Consider the following 16,844-nt stretch of genomic DNA (forward strand, 5'->3'; position numbering starts at 1 on the left):
GTTCCCCATAGCTTTACTCTAAAAATATTTTTATTAATAGATATTAAATAATGTACAGAAGGAAAAGGAGCTGGTGTTAACGTTCTGTTTGTTCTGTTATGTTCTCTGCTCTCTACCCTAGCTCTTCTCGTGTCTTGCCTACTTTTTTGGGCATTTTCTTAGCATGGGGATCTTCTAGCTCCTTGGCCTTGTAATAGTGCGGAGCCACCTCCAGAAGCCAACTGCTCTCAATCTCCAATACCTGGAAGGGAAGAGAACAAAATCAGCAGGGTTCCCTTCCGTCCAACCTAGTTTCTGATGTGTGTGTGTGATTTAAAAGAAGGTTCTCTTCTTTCCCCTTTGACTGCAGGGCTAGGGGAAAGGGTACCTGGCTCTAATACTCTGGATCCCAGGGGCAGACACACATCTCTGCATGCTATTCAAGAGCACAAGTAAGCTAACCCTAAACAAAAGCCTGAACGTAAAGACTGAAATACACTCAGGATGGAGCTTGTATCTGCTTTGTTCATTATCACCCCAGCACCTGAAACACTGAGACAATGGGCATTCAAATACTTAGTGAATGAATAAACAGTTCTCAGATCTTAGTAGATGCTGAGACAGCTGTTAGAAAGGATGCATTTCTATCTTATCCTACCTTAAACCAAGGTGCTTTCCTGTTTCTCTGCCAGTCCCAGCAACTTGAACCTGGGTTTTTAGCTTGCCAGGATACCATCTCCCACACAATCCACCTGCCTGGGCAGGGTAAGGTCCCCTCACCTGTCTCATGAACTCTTTGGTGGTCAAGACAAGTTCGTGGTAGAGCAGCCAGCGTGGCTGTTCCTCAAAGAGGGAAGAGTTGGGATGAATGAACACCGTCTGCTGCTGTTTCACTGTGCGGTAGCCACTGCGGGTCAACCGTGCTGTGTGGTAAAAGTAACCAGCAGTGATGGCCTACGGAGCAGGCGGGAAAGGAAGTCAGTGGGAAAGGCAGGCGTCCAGGGACCCTCAGCACTCACTGCCTTTTTAGTTCAGGCTTTGGGAGAACTAGAAAGGTAAGGGCCTTTCAGGGGTCCGGGAAGAAAGCACAGGGAGAGCACACCTTCCACAGGGGAAGGGGCATGTTCTCAGGCTGCTGGCCCCAGGGAGAAGCTTGCTCCTCGGGAGATACTGGGTGGACAGCAGCAGACTAAAGAAACGCTGACCTTTCGGACACGGATATAGTCCCCCTGGCAGGAACTGAGACTGACTTCCACGCGTTCCAGGAGCCCCTCCAGCTGTTCCCGCACATCCCGGGCTCGGCGCATCGATCTGAACTGTACAAAGTTCTCATAGCACCACTGGGAAGAGTAACCACTCTCAGCCCACTGTGAAAAGGGTTGAAAAAGAGGGGGGAAGAGGGGGTGTTAAGTATACAGCGGGACCAGAGTCCCCCACGTCCCCCTCACTCCCACTCACCCAAGCCCAGTGACCTGCGTATAAACGTTCAGCAGAACTAGGTGGTCCCCACCAGGGAGGAAGAAGTTAACACGAGCATTGTCGGCATGGACGACCTTGTCCTTGGGTCGGTAGAAGATGGAGTTGTTGACAGAGAGCATGGCAGCCACTGTCAGGATCTCCTCTGAACAGCTGTACCTGGGGCAGGAAGGGAAAGGCATGGGAGTTCAAAGCGAGACACAGCAACAGGAACAGGCGCAGTGAGGAGGGAAGGGATCGCTGTGCGGTGGATGTCCTCACGTGGGGACAGCAAGTTGGGCTAACGGCTACAAATCAGAGAGTAGATTGATTTTGGTGGCAGAGGCAGCGGTATGGGGGTCAAGGAGGTGAGGGTCGGGTTATAGATAAAACGGTAACAGGAGAGATAACCGGGGAGGCAGGGGCAGGAAGGCACCGGGGCCCTCTGAGGGTTCTGCAGTAAGAAGGTGCACATTATAGCAATCCCTTTAAGTTCACGTAATGACCTTTAACCTCAACCATAGCAGAGGAATGGCATTTAAAGGTGGTCCCTCCACAGCTGTATCTAAATGCTCTAGTCTGAAACCTTAGGAATGAGTAAGTCCCCAAACCAGCCCTCACTCAGCACTCTTCACGATGGAAAATCTTCCACTTTCATTCATGCCCCCAAATTTTCTACATGCTTGTCAATCTCACCCATTTGATAATCATAACCAAAGACAGGACAGTGTCTTACTGATCCCTCTGGGCCTCAAAAGGGGCAATAAAAGGTATCTAATAACTTGTTATTTGTTAAAGAATAATGTGGTGGAGAGAAAAAACAAGATCACAAAGATGGCCCCAGAGATAGAAAGAGGCAGGGCCAGTGTGTGTGCTGGGGGCCCGGCCGAGTCAGGGGCTTACTTCTCAGAGGCCAGGATCATTTTAGACAGCATGGGGTCCACCGGCAGCTCTGCCATCTTTCGACCAGACTAAGGAGAGGAAAGAGAGAGTTGAGGCCACTCCTCCCTCAGGTGTCCCTCCAACTCTCGAGGGGTCACCCCAGCCTTCCTCCTGCCCCAGCCTGCCGCCCTCCCACCTCACCGTGGTGAGCTCCCCAAGGTGGTTGAGGGCCCCCAGCGCATACAGCTGCTCCAAAGCCAGCAGCAGGGTCTCATATGGCGGAGGGTCCAGGAAATCAAAGTGCATTAGGTCGTGGATCCCTGGAGAAAGATGTGAGGGGGTAGAACAGAGTCCCTTCACAAGGACCAGCTAGCCCCACCCCTTCTGTCTCAGGAGGACTGGGGGACCCCAGTCACCTAAACTCTTGAGCAGCAACACGACGTTGCCCAGGCTGGTCCTCTGAATCTCGGGCACTGTGGTTTCTTCCAGCTCGTGCTGATAGGCCCAGGCGGTATACAGGCGGAAGCACTTCCCTGCAGCCACCCGACCCGCCCGACCAGCTCGCTGACTGGCTGAGGCCTGGAAAGAAAGGACAATTTGTCAGGCCCACGGACAATCTGGTGATGGAAAAGAGAAAGGGCAGTATTTCTGCAAGAAATCTGGGAGGGTGTGGACCGCTAATCCCCCTTGCTCTAAGCAGCCTCCATCGCTTCTGAGCTGGCCTGTTCTCCCCCTCGCCCCATGGAGACCCTGCTCAAGCCCAGGCCAACCTTGCTGCAGGGTGTGATGGTGAGCGATTCCATGCCCGTGCGCGGGTTGTAGCTCTTCTGCTTACAGAACCCCGGGTCCAGCACGTAAATGATGCCCTCGATGGTGAGCGAGGTCTCGGCGATGTTCGTTGCCACAACTACCTGAATGAGGGGATGTGGGATCGCCCGTAAATCCCACCCACCTAGTTACCCAGAGGAAGTAATTCTGGAAGACGTGGAGTAGACAAACAGGTGCAAAGGAGCAGGAGCTGAGGGGATTTGCGGCCAAGGTCGGGAGAGGGGGACAGGCCAGTAGAAGGGTGGGGGAGATGTGGGGATTAGCAGGGCATAAGGCGGAAAGGAAAAGGAAAGGAAATGAAGGGGGTTCAGGGTTTTTTTCAGAGGTGGGAGCTGGGGGTGTCAGGTTCTGGCCCCATCTTCCCCACTGTCAATTTTTTTTTTTTTTTAATTTGTTTTTTAGTTTTTGGCCGCACCGCACAGCATGTGGGATCTTAGTTCCCCCAACCAGGGATCAAACCCGCGCCCCCTGCAGTGGAAGCGTGGAGTCCTAACCACTGGACCTCGAGGGAAGCCCCACTGTCACTTTCATATTCACCTTTACACGTTACTTCCTAAAATAGCCCCGATGAGTCTCCCTGCTCTACTCCTAGCCCTGGTTACACGGCATCCAGAATGGTCCTTTTAAAATGTGAGCCTGTCACATCACTCCCCGCATCCATCAGTGGCTTCCCACCTTACCTGAGAATCACATCCAAGCCCCTTCAGGCCCCGAGTCCTCCAGGCCCTGGCTACTTTTCTGATCTCATCTCCTAGCACCAGGGCTCCTCGCTCCACCCCTGCCCACTGCTGAGCACGCCTCACGCCCATCCTCACACCCGCCCTCCGCGTACGCTATTCCCTCTACTTGGCGCGCTCTTCTCCCAGATGTCAGCCTGGCTCCTTCCCTCGCCTGGTTGAGGCCCCAGCTTCACTCTCACCTTATCAGAGAGGGAGAGGCCTTCCCTACACCCTAAGGAAAATCCCTTCCTGCCATTCCTCTCCCGACATCCCCGGAGTCAGCCTCCGTCCTCCTATGCCGCACTGTACCTCTTCAGAGCATTTGCCACAAATTGATGTTAGGTATTTATGTGTTCATTGTCTCCTAACTTATATTAGACTAAACTCCATGAGGCTAGCGACTTGTTTGACTTGTTTTGTTCATTGCTGTGTCCTCATCCCCTAGAACAGTACCTGGAACGTGGGAGGAACTCTTTAAATATTTGTTGAATGAAAAGTTACCTCTTTGCTCAAAATCCTTTGATGGCCACTCACTGGTCTAAAGTCCACACTCTTCCACCTGCCATCAAAGGCCCTCTCTAATCTCCATTCAAGGTTGTTTTTAACCTGTCTCCCACTACTTCACCATGTGAGCCTTCCACTAAGCCTGCTGGAGTACTCTGACCTCAGACACCCCTTAAGCCTTCCTCTGATATTCCCCCATCATCTTCCCTAAAGGTCCAGACCAAATCCCACCTCCTGGCACACCAAGGGCCTCCCTTCTCCTCTGCACCTCTACCATGCTCACTTTCTGGATCACGCATTTGGCTATCTCACCATTCCCGCTGTCGTCACCCTCTCTCTCCAGCTCCAGAGGCGAGGAACTGCCACCCAGCCTCGCAGCTGCAGCAGTGCCCAGGACACACCTTGCACAGGGCAGGCACACACTTTCCTTTTCACTACTAGTTGCGTGAACCACAGGGGCGAAGAATGTGGGTTTCTCCAACTGACCTTCCGTGCCCCAGGGGGCGTGGGCTGGAAGATCCGCGCCTGCATGTCGGAAGGCAGGTTGGCATAAATGGGCAGCACCAGGAGTTCCCGGATTTTGGAGCCCAGGCGGCGGCAGCGATCCTGGAGCATCTCACAGGCAGCCTCAATCTCATCCTGGATTTGGGTGGGGAGAGCTGCGTGGGACCCAGAGTCACGCGAGGCTGACCTGCCAGCCCTGTCTTCCCCTGGGATACACATATCACACCCCCTCCCCCATGTCACGCACCTGTCCTGTCAGGAACACCAGGATATCCCCTGGGGGCTGGGTCACATGAATCTGCAGCACAGACACGACACAGGCCTCCAGGTAGTCCGCCTCTGGAGCCTGGCGGGGGAGGAGGCAGGGTCACAGGAAGGCCACCTGCTCAGGCAAATCTCTTCCTCTCCTCCCAGCTTGACGTACACTTTATCCCAGTTTCCCTTTGGACTCTCCATCCCGTCCTTCCCTCCTTGGGACAATTTCCTTCAAAGGCTCCACTGCCTTTACACTTAAGCCCATCCTCCCTGAGGGGGCACCTTGGTATAGAAGATGTCAACTGGAAACCTGCGTCCTGGGATCCGGAAGACGGGGGCGTCATCAAAGAAGGTGGAAAAGCGGGCAGTGTCCAGTGTGGCTGAAGCCACCAGGACCTTGAGCTCAGGTCGGAATCGAGCAACATCCTTGATCAACCCAAAGAGAATGTCTGTGTGCAGGGTCCGTTCGTGGGCCTCATCCACCATCACCACGCTGAGGAAGGAACGGGGGCACCAGTGAGCGAGGGGAGGTGGGTAATGCAGGAGGGGACACTGGGGTCATCAGATGAGAGGATAGGCCCACAGCCTGGCTAGGAAGGAACAGACAGACCTGAACCACCATGATGTGAACAGCCCCGAAGCTCCCGGGGTCCTCTGGGGCAGCTGCCGCGCATCCCTGATTGGCCCTGATGCCTCTTTCTGGAGAGAGGGGCCAGGTGAGCCCTCCCACCCCAACCTGAGAGGACTCTGCAGGCTTCTTGGTCTCCTCGTAGCTTAGCTATATGTGTGCCACCTTCTTTCTCCTTGCTCTAGTCATTGGATTTCCTGCCAAGCCCGCAGGAGCTCATCCTCCACTTCAACCCTTTGTGCCTCACTGTGACCATGATGGTGAAGTCCTCAGCCATTTCACAAAGCAGGCTGGCATGATGGGAAAACCCCACACCCTGAACACTCTTGCATTAGCTGGCCTTCCATGGGTTCTCAGAGGTTTTTCCAAGGGATGTGAAGGACCAAATCATATCTGTCCCATTGCTCCACTGTAATCTTCTAGGACCGGAAATCCAGTCTCCTAGGAGCTGAAAAGGCAAGTACTGCTCAACTGGCCTGGCTCCACCCTCATCCCATCCATGAATCACTTCTCCCCCACAAGACATGCGCATCCAACCCCTGCTTGGCCAATGCCGGCACTGAGAACTCATTATTCACAGATCAAGCCACTCCAAGACGTGGGCCAGAGGCTTAAGAGTCAGGGCGCAAGCACTCTGACAGCCCCTGCAATCTCTGCCACTCTATGGCTTCTCGGTATTGATCTGAAATCCGCCTCCCTGTAACCTCCCCCATGGCTCCTAGCTGTGCTCTCTGGGGTCACATAAAACAAGTCTGGTCCCTTTCTCATGTAATAATAGCCCTTCACATATTTAGAGGGAACCAGGATGTCTGAGTTTTCCCCTCTAAGCTGAACATTCTAAGTTTTTGCAAGTGGTCTTCACGTGGCTCCTCAAGTCCCCACAGCACCATTCTACCATCCTGATTGTTTTCTGAACTCTGGGAACAATTGGGGAGAGACAGAAAGGCTTTCTCTGTAGCCTCTTCTACCCTCCGGGCCCATCTCAGTTCTAAGACTGTTCCAACCATAAAGATTCAAAAACTGGTAGACAGGACTTCCCTGGTGGCGCAGTGGTTAAGAATCCGCCTGCCAAGGCAGGGGACACGGGTTCAGGCCCTGGTCCGGGGAGATCCCACATGCCGCGGAGCAACTAAGCCTGTGCGCCACAACTACTGAGCCCATGTGCTACAACTACTAAAGCCCATGCACCTAGAGCCCATGCTCCACAACAAGAGAAGCCACCGCAATGAGAAGCCCGCGCACCGCAACGAAGAGTAGCCCCTGCTCGCCACAGCTAGAGAAAACCTGCGTGCAGCAACGAAGATCCAACACAGCCAAAAATAGATAAATAAATAATTTAAGAAAAAAGAACTGGTGGATAAATCAAAAGAGAAGACAATGGCCAAATTGGCCAGGTGGGAAGAAAGGAGGGAAAAGCCAGAGATTAAAGGAGATAAAGGAAGGTACTGAAGAACAGGAGGGCAGCAGATCGGAGGGAGGCGAAGGCGGGCAGCGCCCCCTCTCGTGGGAGCTGGGGGGCCTGTGCGTACCTGTAACTCGCAAGGTCAGGCTCAGAGAGGAACTCCCGGAGAAGCATCCCGTCCGTCATGTAGCGCAGGACAGTTCGCTCTGATGTGCAGTCCTCAAAGCGGATGCTGTAGCCGACCTGTCATGTGGGCCATTAGTGATCGACAGTTGGGCTGGTGCCCCCAGAAGGGAGGGCAAAGGGACAAGGGTGAGCACCTGGACTGATGGGGGTTGAGGGGACCTGCAGGCAGCGGGGGCTGAGTCCCAGACCCTAGGGGCTCTCCTCGTCCCTCAGTCCCCACAGATCTCACCTCATTCCCAAGCTTCACACCCATCTCCCGGGCCACACGGGCAGCCACGCTCATGGCTGCCACTCTCCGGGGCTGCGTGCAGGCAATCTTCACGCCTTTCTTTGTGTAACCCTGCATGACAAGAAGAAAGAGGAGGTTTTCCCTTTGACAAATATGCAGCTGGGGCCCAGCAATTCAGAGAAGTTGGAAATGCAGGGCAGGGGGAACAGAGAAACAGACAGAAGCAGAAAACCAGACAAGAAGGGCAAACGGATAGGATGGCAGACCCAGGGCCCACAAAGGGTCCTCACCCAGCCCTAGGCAGTCCCAGCCCTTTGGGTCATCAAGTTCGGGGCTCTGCGAGATTCAAGCTGGAAAAGGACTGACCGGCTGGGCAGACCCAAAAGCAAGGGGAACAAGGGAAGGTAAAAAAGTAGGAAAAGTCTTTTCACTCCTCATCCCTTGGCCCTGCAGAGAAGCAGAGGCTGGGCTGGTGGAGCGGGGTCCATTTCACACCCGTACGCCACCATCTAACTGTCTATACCTCCTTCCAACGCTAACCTACAGAACACCTATCAGGCATGGACACCGTGGCAGGAAGTGAAAACAGAAGCATGAAAAGGGCGTGGCCTTTATTCTCAAGAACCTCACCACTTAGCAGAAAAGACTAAAGGACTGAAGTAGAGAAGGAAAGTGACTACTCAAAATCGCACGTAAAGGAGCTGACAGGACTGTGCTGGTCAGTGCCAGCTGAGGCTGAGACTGCCATACCTCCTCAAAGAGGTACTGTGGGATTTGGGTGGTCTTGCCCGAGCCTGTCTCGCCTTCGATGATGAGCACCTGATGATTAGCAATGGCGGCCAGGAGCTCCTCGCGGAACGGGAACACCGGGAGGCTGCGGCGGACAACCTGGATGGACTCCTTCTGCTTGGCCTGGGTTGGATCGGGTGGGGCTGACGGCTCCTGAGAAGGAGGAGAAGGGCTGTGAGTTTCAGGGCCGGCTCCCCACGCTCCTCGGGACATCCCGCGCCTCCCTCTCACCTCGTCACCCTGGAGCTGAGTGGCCCGGACGAACTCGATGGTCTCCTCTTCCTCCAACACCAGCTGATACTTGGGCTCCTGGGAGGCAGCATCTCGGGCCCCAAACTTCAGGGACGCTGCCCCGAGCCGGGCCTCCTCCCAGCGCCGCTGCTCCTCCCCAGGGGCACCGGACTCCTCCTCCACTAGATCCACCGCTCGTGCTGGCTAAAGAGAGAGGGGTACGTGGAGACAGAGCTGCCCTCTCTGCCCAGCACCCCCTCCCCAGCCGCTACCCCCGCCCATGGAGAAAGGCAAGACAAGGAAGGGGCCAGCCAAGCCACCGCCCAAACCCCGGAAGCCTTCCCTCCCCTCCGCTTGGGGACCGGGGCTGAAGCAGTGACCCCCTCGCCTCACCTGTCCTCGCGTCTCCTCGGGCATGTGGTAGCGATTGGTGGCCTCCAGCTTCTCCTGCTCCCCAGCCGCCCGGTACTCCCGGGCCAGATCCCGCACTCGCCGCTTGTATCTGAGCTCATGCCGCTCGTGTTGGCTCAGCTCCACATCCCCAAAGAGGAACTCCTCGTCCACCAGCTCGGCCTCCAGGTCCTCAAGCTTCTCGCGCTCCCGCTTGGCCAGGTATTCTCGGCGGGATTTCTTCCGCAGCTCAGGGACCTGGGTCAGCCCAGGGCAGTCAGAGCCTCCTCTCGCTGGAAGAGTGACCCTTTTCCTCACCTACCCCTAAGAGTGACAACCTCCGACAGGCCGGCAAGAGAACCTAAAGATGTGTCCTCTACCTTCCTTCCCTCTGCACTGGACAACGCGACTGACGACATGCCCAACGCTGGGCCCACACGCTGCCTTCCAGCAGGAAGACCCAGCTGGACGTCCTTCCAGGCAGCCTGACCATCTTCGCCAATATAAATTCACTAGAGCTAAGGTGATTATGTGCATATTTTATACTGTACTCTTGCTATTTTATTTGACTTAGTGGAAAGGGGAAAAACATAACAGCTGGTACCAGCATTTGGAAGCACAGGTCTCAAACTGAAAACAAGTGAGACAATTGGAAACCACTGGGTGAGCCAAAAATAGGTATTCTTCCTCCCCAGTGATATGCTCCCTGGTCTTGAACCAAATGACTGCAGTTTGAGGAAAAGGGAAAAATAAATTACACACAAAAAGGCTGGAAGCATCAGAGAGTGGTTCTGTGAGGCAAAATGTAATGAGGGATGTTTAGCTCGGGGACTAACTTCTCCCCCTCAGACAATGGGTCATTTGGCTTCTACATGTTTCCTTTCGATACAGGCTTTTCAGGACACATTGTGGATGACAGAAGACTGGCCACATGCTGAAGGCCTTTCTGGACCCTAACCCTAAGCCCTCCCACTGTGGCAACACGATCTTCCCTGTGTTCCCAACAAGCTCCTCTACTGCAGTGACAAAACCCCACTGCTGCCCTCCCCTTGGGGGCCCTGATTCGATTTAATTGCTTGGTTTTTCTTGTTTGTTCTATCACGTCTTAAAATGGAGTTTATGCTCATGACCTGATCTGAGTACCACAATCAAATACTCCTTTGGCCTGATGGGTGGGGCAGATGGATGTCTTTTTAAAATATGGGCAAGAAATCAGGGCAATTTGAGCATCAAAAAGAAAAATGATATGCAATTATAAAACATTGAGAAATAAAAATTCACGAGTCCAACGTGACACGCGTACAAACAACGGGAAAAAAACTTCTGTCACCGGTGAGGTGACTATTACAGCAGACTCGTTACTCCGAAAATTGGTAATTAAAAGGGAACAGTTAAGCATTTGCCCTCACTTTGAGGAAGGCACTGTAGCCCATTCTTTGTTATTGAGGAAAAGTTCTTCTTTATATAAAAAAGTTAGCCGATAAATGTAGAAGGAATGTCAGAATCCAAAAATCACCACTTTGCAATCCCCCATGACATAAGTGATTCAGGAAAGGATTAGCAGTGGGTGCTAAACCATTAGCTGACAGGCTGTTGGTAGGAAGGATACCAGCACTAACACGCACACAGCTGGACAGTGTGTCCCCCTGATATGACGTGCACATCACCTCCCAAGAGGTGTTGCTGCCACAGTTGTTTAATCTGAGTCTAAGCAAGCTGTGGACCCAATTTCCACTTTAAAGTAAGCACTGGGACAGAACTTAATACCACAAGATAAGGATCAGATAAATCCAGAATGTAGGACATGGTACAACATGAGACAGAAAGAAAGAGAGAGAAGGGGGAAATAAAACAAACTGAAGAAACCTAACAACCAAATGCAATGCGTGAACCTTGACTGGATTCCAGTTTGGAAAAAGCAGTTATTAAAGACATTTTGGGGTAACTGGGGAAATTTTATTATAGGCAGGTTCTTAGTTGATATATGAGAATCATCTGCCTGGGTGTGACAATGGCACTGTGGTTTTAGAGAAATGTCTTACCAGGTACATGCTGATGGGACAAAATGCCATGATGTCTAAAACTTTTAAATGGTTCAAAAAGAGAGGAAAAGAAAAAAGCCGCCATTTACATAGGCATTGCAGGGACTTCCCTGGTGGCGCAGAGGTAAGAATCTGCCGGCCAATGCAGGGGACACAGGTTCGAGCCCTGGTCCGGGAAGATCCCACATACCACAGAGCAACTAAGCCCGTGTGCCACAACTACTGAGCCTGCACTCTAGAGCCCACACGCCATAACTACTGAAGCCCGTGTGCCTAGAGCCCATGCTCCACAACAAGAGAAGCCACCACAATGAAAAGCCCGCGCGCCACAACGAAGAGTAGCTCCCGCTCGCTGCAACTAGAGAAAGCCCGCGCACAGCAACAAAGACCCAACACAGCCAAAAATAAATAAATAAAACTTTAAATAAATAAATAAATAAAAATACATAGACACTGCAAATATTGCACACAGTATTAGCGATTTTTTAATCCAAATAGTCTGGATGAACGTTCATTATACTATTCTTTAGGGCTTCTCTGGTGGCTCAGTGGTTAAGAATCCGCCTGCCAATGCAGGGGACATGGGTTCGAGCCCTGGTCTGGGAAGATCCCACATGCCGCGGGGCAACTAAGCCCGTGCACCTAGAGCCCGTGCTCCGCAACAAGAGAAGCCACCACAATGAGAAGGCCGCGCACCGCAACGAAGAATAGCCCCCCATCGCTGCAACTAGAGAAAGCCCACGCGCAGCAACAAAGACCCAACTCAGCCAAAAATAAATAAATAAATAAATAAATTTTTTTAGAAAATTGCCTTATACTATTCTTTCAATTTTCCTATTTGTTTGAAAATTTTCATAATTGAAAAAGAAAAGAAAAATTCAGGAAAGTAAAAACACTACACCAGCATCGAGAGATGTCTCAGAAGTCTCTGGCCACAGTCACTTTGTGGGGTGCGAGCTGAGATGGATATGTCAGGAGAGACCTGATGGCCACTAGGCCATTTTCAGGACACCAAGAGTCTCAGAATTCTTTGGGGAAATCTAAGTGTGACTTACATGGGAAGACCAGGCCTTGGGAAAACTGCAACCCTACCTAGGCTAACCCCGTAACAAGTCCAGTTCATGAATTACAAGGGCTCTGTCCCTGTGCAGTGAGAAGACCAAATCAGGAAACCAGTGGGAGATCACAAGGCCCCGTGGGGCATGGAGGGATCAGGTGGTAAGAAGGTATGTGGAGATGCTGTACCCAAGCTCAGTGGTCAGCACATCCGTGGGCAGTAGGACTCCGCTCTGCTCCTGTCCTCCAGCCACCCCCTTGACCACCCAGCTGCCTTTGGAGTACATCTCTTTAAGTCTCAGGAACAGGGAAAGCTCACACTCCCCTCACTAACACACAGTGTGATCCGATCCTAAGGAGTCAAAGAGGGTTTCTGGGCCGTTTTCTTCCCTTTACAACTTAAGTCCACTCTCAGCAGGCTCCTGTCAACCAAGCCCCCTCCTCCAGAGACCCAACACTCCACCAGCAGCCCCACTGCACTTCCTGTGCACTCTTTCTCCCTATCCTTAACCACACTCCTTCAGTAAGTCTTTCTTTTTGTCTTCCTGGGCACTGGGACTCACCATGGCTTTCCGGTCTTCCTCAGCCATCTTGAGGCGCTTCTGAGCCTCTTCATAAGCCTAGGAGAAGAAGGCAAGAGTGGCCAAAAGTCCCCACGCCCACAGCCATTGCCCTTCTAGAATCACAGGTATCATTCTGATGTTCCCTAGCAAAAAAAATGTTCCCCAGCACAAAGAAATGTTCCCCCTTCACTGAGGAATCTCTGGGGCTGCAGGTTCAGCAGAGAGCCACCTTAGCCCGAAGACCCAAAGACATTACCAGATCACTGGAGGCAGCCCCTTGTCTTCCTAGAGATCACTATCCGCAATCACACCCAACCTCAGACTGGACCCAGGGATCTTCTGGGGACTGACGGAACGTACTGCTCCTACGCACCTTCTTGTCTGACCGCTCCAGGACGTTGCGAGTCCGGTCCTTGTCCCGCTGCCGAACCCGCTTGGCGAACGCATCACGCTCCTCCAGGTCCTGAAGGCGCTCTCGCTCTGTCCGCTCCCACTCATCCTCTGACTCTGGCTTCTCAGTCTGCTGTTTACCCCCCCTGCAGCCCAGCCCAGAGCATTAACTAAGGGCATCCAGAGGCTTACTGTCCCATCATCCACCTGCCCCATCCTCTCTCACCCTACTTCTGACTTACTGTGTCTTCCTCTTTCCTTTCTCCGAAAACTCTTCCTCCTCTTCTTCTTCCTCTTCCTCCTGACATTTCTTCCTGAGGTGTTTCCGTTTTTTCCGCTTCTTCCGGAGACTGCTCCCGGCCCTGCCTACAGTCTCCTCGCTGCTCTCTTCGCTGTCCTCCAGCAACCTGTATGATCGGTTCTTTTCCAGCAGGGCTCTGGCCTCTCGCTCAGCTGCCCGAGCTGGCTTTTCCACTACTGCCTTCCGTGGGACCTGTCAGAAGAGGAGAGGATAAGGGGATGTGAGCAACTCCTGATCCCTGCCCACCTACTCTGCCCTGTTCCTAATTTAAGGAGTAACTTGATCTTAAACCGGCCTTCATTCTCTCTCTTCCCCAAGGCTTCACACCATGTCCGTCAGCCTGAATGGGGCCTCTCAGCTTCTAAACTTCTTTTCAGTCGTTCATTTAACAAACATTTATCGAAGCCTGTCCCGTGCACCCACTGGTAGATACTAGGGATACAGGGATAAATAAAGAGACAAAAACCTGCCCTCATGGAGTTTACATTCTCATATCCAATTCTCAACTGCTCAACCTCTCTTCTTCCCAATGACTAAGTCATTCCTACCCAAGGACTGGCCAGGATTGTTGTGCAGAGGCCTGTCACAGGCCTGGCACTGTACCAGGCTCCAGGGATACACTGGTGAACAGATTAACATAAAGTTCCTACCCTCCCATCCCTTACGTTCTAACCTCATTTCTCACCAAGCATCTTATGGGATATCCACACCAGGTTATCCACCATTCTCTGAACAAGCTCAACACTTTTAGTATTACTGGATACTTTCTAAGCTCTTATTCTGCAAGGTGCAGTTAGGTGGTAGGAATACAAAGACAAGAAATACAGTCTTGTCAGGCTTCCCTGGTGGTGCTGTGGTTAAGAATCCGCCTGCCAATGCAGGGGACATGGGTTTGAGCCCTGGTCTGGGAAGATCCCACATGCCGCGGAGCAACTAAGCCCCTGCACCACGACTACTGAGCCGGCGCTCTAGAGCCCACAAGCCACAACTACTGAGCCCACGTGCCACAACTACTGAAGCCTGCGCGCCTAGAGCCCATGCTCTGCAACGAGAAGCCACTGCAATGAGAATCCCGCACACCGCAACGCAGAGTAACCCCTGCTCTCCGCAACTAGAGAAAGCCCGCGTGCAGCAACGAAAACCCAACACAGCCAAAAATAAAATAAATAAATTTATTTAAAAAAATATTTCATTAAAAAAAGAAATACAGTCTTGTCTTCCAGGAGCTAACCTTTACACCTTTACTCTTCTCCCTTCTCTACCTGACAAATTCCAGAGAATCTTTGGGCCTGCTTTTCCCGATCCCAACTCCCACCCCTTCTGCCCTCCCACAGCACGGGCCTACACATCTATTCTATAGCCTCACTATTCAAAGGGTGGTCTGTGGACCACCAGCATCACCTGTAAACTTGTTAGATTTGTTAGAAATGAACAAACGAAGAATCCATCCCAGACCTACCAAATCGGAACCCGCATTTTAACAAAAGCCCTGGATGAATCCTGTACCTGTTAAAGTTTGAGAAACATGGCTCTATAGCGCTTAATCCAAAACACTTAAACCGTCCTCAATCTTCTCCACGGAAGTAGACGTCTAGCCCGTAGGCGATCACGGACAAAGAATAAATGCTGGTGAACTGAGCTTACTTAATTTTCGGTTGGACAGTTAGCCCGACCTCACCAGGACAAATAACCTGGGGGCGCCGCCCCTGCTCCACCCCCTCTCCTGCCACTCCCACGCCCGGCCCCCCACGTCCCGCACCTTGTTCCAGAGTCTCAAGGCGAAGTCCCGGGCCGGCCCACTGAGGTCCAGGGTATCGGTGTCTCGCAAGCGCTGCACGAACTCCTCTGCCGAGGCGCAGCGCTGCGCGGTACCGATGAGGAACTGGGCCACATGCCGCTCGCTCAGTCCCAGCACCGAGTGCAGCTCGTCTTGCACCCAGCGCTCCAGCCCCGCCGGCGTCGCCATGGCGACTCACGCTCCCTATTCCCAGCCCTGAAAGTGTCTCGAGCAACCTCGCTGGCGGCCGGGCGGGTCACCCGGAGGCCTGAAGCCCCGGGCCGGAGCCTCTGTCCCACAAAGAAGCTGCCTTAGGACCTAGGGGTTCGGTTTCCGACAGCCCAAAGCAATCTTCCCGGACCTCGGAGGCCGGAAGTGGCTGCACTTTTCCGGCCTAAGCACTACGGTGGCCGAGCGAAGTCAAATCTTGCGGAATTGTACTCAAAGCTTGGGAAAAAACATTTTCATTTCCTCCCCCACCGAATCTCTCTGTCGCCCTCTGTTGGTCATTCCTGGGTGTTACACTCACTCATTTCATTCAACAAATGCTGAGAGCCTAATGTGTGCTAGGCACAGTTTTAGTCCCCGGGGATATACCAAAGAACAAATCAGAAACAAATCCCTCACAGAATTTACAGTGGCTTGAGGGGGGCGGAGACAAGATACATAAAAAATAAAACATGTAAGTTCTATGGAGCCAAAAATAATGCAAGGTGTGTATGTGTGTGTGTGCGCGCGCGCGCGGCTGGTGGGGCAGTCTTTCAAATTAGAGGATCAAGTCCATGCTTATTACAGATTCGGCCGTGCTGATTAGAAGTGATCTGTGCTAGGACTGGTACTTTCCGCAGAAGTGAATACAGGTTAGGCTTAAAAGAGGACTCCAGGCAGGAGCAAACTTGGGATGTGGAGAAAAAATAAAGGTGCCCTCTTTTCTTGGCGCTGTCTCTGAAAGTTATTTTAAAAGATCTCCAAACTAAGGAATGTGCAAACTGTATTCAGCATTTTTTTTTTTTTTTTTTTTTGCTAACTGCTTGAGAAACTTACTGGTGGCTGCTTAATTTTAAATAAGCAGAGTTTGTTGCTTGACTGTGCCGTCCTGTGTTTGATCCTGCTTCATACTTTTACAATTAATTGGGTTTATCAGACACTACGCTGGGAAAAGAAACATTTGTTATTCCAGTTAACAGCCACAGGTAGCTCCACATCATTGACTTCTTTCTTTCTTTTTAAAAAATTTATTTGTTTATTTATTTTTATCTTTGGCTGCGTTGGGCCTTCGTTGCTGCGCGCGGGCTTTCTCTGGTTGCGGCGAGCAGGGGCGCAGGCTTGTCATTGCAGTGGCTTCTCTTTTTGCGGAGCACCGGCTCTAGGCGTGCAGACTCAGTAGTTGTGGCACGTGGGCTCTAGACCGCAGGCTCAGTAGTGTGGTGCATGCTCTTAGTTGCTCGGCACATGTGGGATCTTCCTGGTCCAGGCCTCGAACCCGTGTCCCGTGCATTGGCAGGTGAATTCTTAACCACTGAACCACCAAGGAAGCCCTCATTGACTTCTTGAATGCACTGCTTTCTATTTCTGAAATGTACTGTGGACACCCCTGGCACCTCAGAGCCTCTTGCTTCTGCTTTCCTGGGTCACAACTGATTAGGATCTTTACCTAATTAGCTACTAATGTAAGTATCCTGTTTCCCTCCTACCCACATCCTCTCTGAAGTGGCTCATTCTTTTGACACCTTG

General features: G+C 52.2%; 1 protein-coding gene across 1 annotated transcript; it reads right to left on the minus strand.

The window, feature by feature from the left end:
- Positions 1 to 12: 12 nt before the first annotated feature.
- On the minus strand, positions 13 to 15,508 carry DHX16 (DEAH-box helicase 16). The gene is made up of 20 exons (XM_082415308.1): positions 15,093 to 15,508; positions 13,275 to 13,525; positions 13,016 to 13,178; positions 12,643 to 12,699; positions 8,985 to 9,239; positions 8,592 to 8,795; positions 8,322 to 8,513; positions 7,572 to 7,682; positions 7,284 to 7,399; positions 5,409 to 5,619; positions 5,119 to 5,217; positions 4,854 to 5,006; positions 3,087 to 3,227; positions 2,733 to 2,895; positions 2,518 to 2,636; positions 2,338 to 2,405; positions 1,452 to 1,614; positions 1,185 to 1,346; positions 760 to 933; positions 13 to 241 (listed from the first exon to the last, which is right to left on the minus strand). The coding sequence occupies exons 1-20, from the start codon at positions 15,297 to 15,299 to the stop codon at positions 113 to 115; spliced, it is 3,138 nt and encodes a 1,045-aa protein (XP_082271434.1). The 5' UTR covers positions 15,300 to 15,508; the 3' UTR covers positions 13 to 112.
- Positions 15,509 to 16,844: the final 1,336 nt, after the last annotated feature.

This window comes from Balaenoptera physalus (assembly GCF_965194825.1).
Source record: "Balaenoptera physalus genome assembly, chromosome: 11".
In the NCBI taxonomy this organism is placed as follows: Eukaryota; Metazoa; Chordata; class Mammalia; order Artiodactyla; family Balaenopteridae; genus Balaenoptera; species Balaenoptera physalus.